General features: G+C 47.5%; 1 protein-coding gene across 2 annotated transcripts in view; it reads left to right on the top strand.

The window, feature by feature from the left end:
* Positions 1–7,831, top strand: part of TBC1D22A (TBC1 domain family member 22A) — a 430,744-nt gene that overhangs the window by 142,157 nt on the left and 280,756 nt on the right. For both annotated transcript variants that reach the window (XM_004380015.3, XM_023734625.1), the window contains exon 7: positions 982–1,044. In XM_004380015.3, the coding sequence (XP_004380072.1) occupies positions 982–1,044 (63 nt within the window). The remainder of the gene's footprint in view (positions 1–981; positions 1,045–7,831) is intronic.

Here is a 7,831-nt window from a genome sequence, read left to right on the forward strand (position 1 = left end):
CCCGTGTGCACGTGGGACGCCGTGAGCCGTCTGTGACGCCACCTCGGGCTCCAGTGTCCCCGTGTGTACGGGGGACGCCGTGAGCCGTCTCTGACACCAGCTCGGGCTCCAGTGTCCCCGTGTGTACGTGGGACGCCGTGAGCCGTCTCTGACACCAGCTCGGGCTCCAGTGTCCCCGTGTGTACGTGGGACGCCGTGAGCCATCTCTGACACCACCTCGGGCTCCAGTGTCCCCGTGTGTACGTGGGACGCCGTGAGCCGTCTCTGACACCAGCCTGGGCTCCAGTGTCCCCGTGTGTACGTGGGACGCTGTGAGCCGTCTCTGACACCAGCCTGGGCTCCAGTGTCCCCGTGTTTTCTGAGCCCACAGTGCGTTCCTCTACAGTGTTGAGACCTTGATTGTGATTCTCCTGTCACAGAGGGTCAAGCAGGAATTAGCCACAGGATAGCAGAGAGTCTAAGATTCCCCAAGGACTTTGTGGAGACAGATGTGGCCTGTGTTCCATGAAGAAGCTGTCACAGCTGGAAACTTGTACACTATTGATGTGCTCGAATGGCCCCCGTGTCAGAGGCTGAAAATCAGTGTTCGCTAATTGCCGTGCACGATGTTGCTAAATAGCTGCGGGCAACTCCATGCTCACCATGCAGCGTGCTATGTCGGGGCAGACGTGGCCAGGGAGCCTCATATCCTAGACTAGGTGGGCCCCATGCACATAGAGCAGGCCTAGTGTGCTGTGTCGTGGGGACTGTGGCCCGGGAGCCTGATGTCTTAGACCGGGCGGGCCCCATGCACATAGAGCAGGCCTTGGATACTTTCTCCAGAGGAAATATGAGAAAACAGAATTCATATCTTCAGAGAGAGAACAGATTAAGACCCAAAGCAAATTTGTTGCCATCAGAACATATTGCCATTTTAATCATAATGCTTGTATCATGCTTCTTATCTTTTAAAGTAACTTTCTATTTCCCTTGCCTCTCCAGATCCACATAGATATCCCTCGGATGAGCCCAGAGGCTTTAACACTTCAACCCAAAGTGACAGAGGTGAGCCGGATCCGCAAACTCCTGCTGGGAGGTTTTCCCTTTGTGAAGAATGATTGGCGCTGACTGTACTCACAAGATAACTGGGTTCAGTGCAGGCGCTGTACCTGGAAACACGCTTAGGGCTGGCCCGTTTCTGGTGAGGTTGGCCCTGTGGACGTAATACCCAACAGGAATCTCCAGTTATTCTTAAAATACTTTATTGTGTAATAATGACACTTAGAAAAGAACACGTGTGTGTGTGTGTGTGCGCGCGCGTGTGCGTGTGTGTGTGTGTAAAGAGAATGCTCTCATGGACCCACCCCCCAGTCTATAAGGTAGACCCCGCCATGCTGACCAGCTGCATACATGAACGTGAAGCAGAACCGATCGGTAACTGTTAAAGCTGTTTCCGCGTTCTGGTTTTCTGTGTAATTTAATTTTATTGTGGTAAAATATAGCTAACGTAAACTTGGCCGTTTTACCCGTTTTTAAGTGTGCAGTTCAGCGACGTGGCTTACGTTCACCATGTGGCGCAGCCGTCACCACCACGTTCAGAACGTTTTGTTTCTGCTTCTCATCCTTGTCTCGCCGCCCCCCAGGAGATGACCACCTTTTGAATTTCATGCTTATGATTTGCTTGTTGTCCTTCATAGCTTTAGGGCATGTCACGTAGCGCTCACAAACTCGTGATTTAATTGTGCCTCCTTCGGAGCTGTGCTGTTCTTTCTGTAGTCTGGTCTCTACAACTTGCTTTTTTTCCCTCCACCTTATTTTCTAAGCTTCAACTTATCTGTTGTTTCTCTTTTCTCCTGTTGGTGGGCATTTGGGTTGTCTCGAGTGTTTTGCCATTAGGGAAAATGTTGCCAGGAACCTTCATGTACCCATGCGGGTACGCATGGGTGAGAATTTCTCTAGGGTATTTATATAGGAGTAGAATTGTTGCATGAAGGCATTGGTAGTTCAGTGGTAGAATTCTCGCCCTCGTGCGGGAGACCAGGGTTCGATTCCCGGCCAGTGCACTTCATGCACAGCCACCACCCGGCTGTCAGTGGAGGCTTGCATATCGCTATGATTCTGAACAGGTTTCAGTGGAGCTTCCAGACTGAGACAGACTAGGAAGAAAGGCCTGATGATCTACTTCTGAAAATCAGCCAGTGAAAACTCTATGGATCATAATGCTTCGATACACAGCTGGTCACGGGGATGGTGCCAGACCAGGCAGCGTTTTATTCTGCTGCGCACGGGGTCACCATGAGCGGGGCCGGCTTGATGGCAGCTAACAACAGCAACAACGGAGCGTACACATCATAAAGGCATATTTTCAGCTAGAAGTTTTACAGTTTTGCCTTTCACACCTAAGTGCTTAAACCTCTGTAATTGATAGTTGTGTACGGTGGGAGGCAGGAGCGTGGTTTGTTTCCTCATGGAATAACCCACCATCCCCCACCCCACTTACCGAGGCTGTGTTGTCTCAGTGTGTTTGTGATACCACTCCTATCTTTTGCCATTTTCATATTTGCATAGATCTGTCTTGGTGTCCTTGACTCTGTCCCACTGTTTCGACTGCCTTCCCTTCATGCCACATTCTGCCGATAATTTTGCTTAGACCTTGGCTGTCCACTTAGCCTAGAACCAGATTGCCCAGACCCTTTGGTTTGTTTGTCTTTTGCTTTTAAGATCTGTTTGAATTATGATTGGAATTGCACTGGATATAGGTCAGTGTGGAGAACTGGCATCTTTTGAAATGTAGTCTTCATTTTCATGAGCATGCCCTCTGTCGCTTTTTTAGGCCAATTTTAATGTCTTTCAATGAAGTTCTAAAACTTTTCTCTCTGAAAGGTCTTGGGAATGTTTTATTAGATTTATTCTTAGTTATATTTTTTTTGTTGCTATTGTAAATGGTGTCTCTCTAAAATGGAATGTTTTTATTGTTTGAAGTATTTTCTTTTGGATCTTGATGGCTCCAGTAGCTGTACTTCTAATCTTTGACATCACCTGTCTGTGTAGTCAGTTTGTTCAAAAAAACTACGTGAGATTGTTAAAGCGAAAGTACTCATAGCTAGTGGAACACAAAAAGAGAAGATTGGTTTTCACCACAAGTAGTCATTTTAAAATCCTTCTCTTTGTCCCTTTTAATAGTTGCGCTTATTCTAGTTGGAAAACGAGGTAACATTTTATAACCTTTTTTTATCTATTCTTTTATGGAAAATAGAGTCTCCCCCAAGACCTTTGGTTTATGTTTTTATTTTTTCCCCTGCCACGTGACACATCTGTTGTGGAGGTGAGCACTCAGGTGTCTTGTCTTTGGAGCAGTGATCCAGAGTGATCTCCAGGTGACCTGCTTTGTCTGTGAAATGTTGGGCTTGATCCTATCAGTTTGGAACACATCTGCTCTGGCATTGGGTCGGAAACGATTTTTCACTGAGCTCTCCTGAGCGCCTTCTGGAGACGGAGCTTCTCTCCAGGCTCCAGGCTCAGCAGGGTGACAAAACTCGAAGGGCAGGTGGGCTTCTAGGGGAGAGGGGGGCTCATGCTGGCTGGCTGAGTGTGACAGCGGAGCATTTGAGCACATCCTGGTGTGTGAGGAAGTTAAATGCTGAGCAAGGGCTGTAGGAAAAGTATTGAAACGTTGGGCTTGTGTTGGCCAGTAGGAAAATGAAGTTATGGTTTCTGGCATTGTATAGGCTAGCCTTGGCTGTATCTGCGTGTGACTGCAGATCCCTAACAGGAGTGGCTTTACAAGGTGGGTGCTTATCACTGTCTCGTGTACACATTCGTGGTGGGGACCCAGGCTCCTTCTGCTTAGCTGTACCTCTATGCTTGGCTTCAACCTCTTGGTCCAAGTTGGCTGCTCTAGGCCTGTCTACCACATTTACATTCCCACTAGGAGGAAAAATCAGAAATGGCTAGAGCAAGTCATGCCCCCTCCTTCTAAAGATGTTTCATAGAAGGTGCTCCTAGCTTCTGCTTCTTACTGGCTAGAGCTTAGTCACATGGCTGCACTTAGAGGCATTTGGGAAGAAATGACAACTTGAGTCTTCTGGTCCCCAGGCATGGTAGATCTGTCGTTTATTTAGGAGTGGGAAAGCAGACCTCTGGGTAGCATGAATATTGCTGTGGCTAAAACAGCACCCCTCCCCTAACGAAACTCACCACCATCAAACGCAGAATTTGCGGAGCTCAGTTAAAGCAGAATGTGTATGGATATTCGTGGTCTTGTTGATCTTTTGGACCTCTGGTGGCACAATGGTTAAGAGCTCAGCTGCTAACCAAAAGGTCAGTAGTTCGAATCCACCAGCTGCCCCTTGGAAACCCTATGGGGAAGTTCTACTGTGTCCTGTAGGATCGCTATGAATCGGAATCGACTCGATGGCAATGGGTTGATCCTTTGTATTGTCTTTCAGTAATTTATCTTCGTTTTCCTTACTTTCATTTTACCTTATTCTCTTGTTGTATTTCAACTACAAAGCATCTTAAGTTAAATACTTATTAATTTTTTTCCTTATTTGGAATATAATTCACATATCATAAAATTCATCATTTTAAAGTTAACTCATTAATTTTTCATCTGTCTTTTTCAAATGGAGATATACGTTCATGGATAGAAAGACTCTGTCACAAATATGTTAACTGTCCCTCAAATTACTCTGTTAATTCAGTGCAATTCCATAAAAATTCCAACTGGAGTTTCAAATGGCACTTGGCAAATGGATTCTACTGTGCGCGCACACACACACTGTGCGTGATGTGTCTGCCTGTCTGTCTGTCTTGTCTACCTACCTGCAAAGGGGCCAAGAGTAGCTAAGACAAGCTTGAAGAATAAGGTGGAACTTGCCCTATTAGACGTGAGAAATTTTTCTCAAGCTATAAAACATGAATTATATTAATGTAGAGATATACAGTGGAATAGTAGAACAAACTAGAGAACCCAGAAGCAGGCCCGTGGAATGATACAGCAACTTGATTTATGTTAGAAGATCAGTGGTGAAACAAGTATTGATATTCATATGTAAAAAAATAATATTAGATTGCTAATTTACATCAGACAGAAAAATAAGCAATATCTTTAGGTGGGTGAAGACCCAAATATGAAAGATACAACTTTAAACCTTTTAAAAAGAAATTGAAGGAGAATATCTTTAGGACCCCAGGATAGGGAAGGATTTCTTAAGGCTGATGCAAAAATCACAGAGCACACAGAAAAAGATCGAGAAAACAAACTATATTATACTTAAAAGCTTCATTGTATTCCTATAGGGTTTCTATGAGTCGGAATCCACTTGACAGCAGTGGGAAAATCCAAAGACTTCCAAAATGTGAAAAAATAACCCACAACGTGGGAGGAAATTTTGCTACACATATAACTTACAAATATTTAGCATCCAGAATTTATAAATCAAATTTAAAATCTCTAACAAAAGACTTAACAACCTAACACACCCCTCTGTCATCTCCTCTGCCAAATGGGCAGAAAATTGAACAGGCATTTCAGAGGAAAAAACCAAAAAGCTAATGCCATAAAAATAAATGACAAGATGCTACACTAAGCAAAGGGCAAAATGGATAAATCCGCTGTGCAGCAAGGATGAGCATGAATCCAGTACCCAAAACATGGGGATGGATTCAGTCCTCACCTTCCCCTTTCTCCATCTTCATCACCAGCTGCTCACATGACTCTCTCTCCAACTCTAGCCACCTGGAGCTGGGTCAGATCTCACAAGTTAGAAGAACGCCTTCTTTCAGACTGCCAAATAGGCAGAAACCCACCCCCGCTGGCTCTTACTGCCTCTGTGGGTTCATTAATTTGCTGGAACAACTCACAAAATGTCATGGAGAGTGTACCATAGTTATTGCTGCAGATTTACTACAATCAAAAAGGATACAAATGAAGAGACACATAGGGTGTGGTTTCTGCAAGCTCCAGCATGGAGGTTCCATGTCCCCAGGAGGGACTCGCTACCCTCTCCTGTGCATGGTCACCAACCAGGAAGCTCCTCTGAGCCTTAGGGCTCAGGGCTCTTACCCGCTTTCCCATGTGGCCATGATAGGTTATGTCATGCTTCATGAGACTTAATCAGCAGCGGCCCCCAGGTGGTCCCTCGTGGTCTGGTTACCCCCGACTCATTAGCCTCAGGTGTTGGTCTGCCTCGAAAGAACCAAGAACAAAGGCCAAACATCAAAAAGCAAGACAGCAGAGGTGTTGCTAAGACTGTGGCACACTGGCCACTCTCATCCTTCGTTAGTGGGAGTGAAGATTCCAGATTTCCGCCTTGGGAAACAGTTTGGCCTTACCTGGTGAAGTTGCACCTGTGCTTACTCTGCAGCCCTGTGACCCTGCAGTTGCAGTTCCAGTCCCAGCTACAGGCCTTACCTTAGACCGACTGGCATGTGAACGGCTAGATGGCAAGACCTTCTAGAATAGCAGCGATTGTAGTGATTGTAACAGTAAAGCTGTTGGAAAGACAGTGAATGGCCCTCAGAAGAAGAGTGGATAAATAAATTGCAATATACTCATACAGTGGAATGCTGTGCAGCAGAGAAAATGAATTAGCTAGGGTGACATAACAACGTAGATGAGCCTCACACATGTAATGTTGAGTGAGTGGAGCAAGGTGCCAGCATAACGTGTGTGTTATCACTGATAGAAAGTTCAAGTCCATTCCCAGCGATACTTAGAAATAACTGCTTAGAGGTCAATATAAATGAAATAAGACTAACACGCAAGTGTGTGAGAGTGAGAAATGGCAAATTCCAGCTCAGCATAGTGGTTTTGTTCATGCATTCTGCTCGTCTGAAGAGAAGGATGGCAGGTGGTAGAGCCACTGCTTGGTGTGTGGATGGTAGCGGTGCTGGTTTTACTCTGGGTGGCCCAGCCTCCAGTCCTGGCCGTACCCTAGCAACTCTGTGCCCTTGGACAAGTCACTTGCACCCTTTAGTCCCTGTTTTCTACTCCACACCCAGAGGGGTTCATTCTTTGTGTTGTATTATCCAGTGGGTTTTGGCAAATACGTCATGTGTCCACCATTACAGTGTCAGGGTCGCTTCCCACTCTGAACAGTGATTGCGAGCCCCAGGCATCAGGCTGACCATGCAGGAGATGGAGCATGATTCACCAGGGTGGTGGGGTTGGGGGGCGCTGGAGGGGAGCAGGTTTGGAAGGAAGAGCATGGCTTCATCTAGGTCTGCTGAGTTTGAGGCGCCTGTGAGGTTTCCGAGTCACAAGTGGATAAGCAGGTGTTCGGTTCGGAAGAGAGTTTGACTGGAGGTAGAGCTGTGGACGCTGTGGACATCTGCGGGTTCCCAGGCCTTGCCCAGACCCTCTGAATCAGCTCTCTGGGGAGGAGCCTGGATTCCTGAGTCTGAAATCAGCTCAGGCTGACTTGGAAAGTGCATGTACACCTAGATGGGGGCTGACTGCTGGTGGGAGGGGTTGATAGCCAGTGCCCAGGAGTTCTCAGAGCAGAAGCAGGGCAATGAGGGCCTCGGCCAGAGGCAGCAGAAGGGGTGGGGACAGGTGCGGGGGTGCCCCCAGGCCTCCTCCCACCCCCGCTGCTCAGAGCTGTGCACAGGAGGAGGGCGGTCCTTCCACGGAGCAGCTCCCACCGGCTTCCTCAGGGAGTCTAAGCCTGGGGTCCTGCACCCGCCTCCCATCGTCTCCCGGCCTCTGCTCTGCTGTCTCTGCTGAGCTCCGTCTGTGCTGCTTCCAGCCCTCACTCCAGCGCCCATCACGGTGCCCGGCCCTCGCTCCAGCGCCCATCACGGTGCCCGGCCCTCGCTCCAGCGCCCATCACGGTGCCCGGCCCTCGCT

The sequence above is a fragment of the Trichechus manatus genome, unplaced genomic scaffold (genome assembly GCF_000243295.1).
Source record: "Trichechus manatus latirostris isolate Lorelei unplaced genomic scaffold, TriManLat1.0 scaffold00069, whole genome shotgun sequence".
Taxonomy (NCBI): domain Eukaryota; kingdom Metazoa; phylum Chordata; class Mammalia; order Sirenia; family Trichechidae; genus Trichechus; species Trichechus manatus.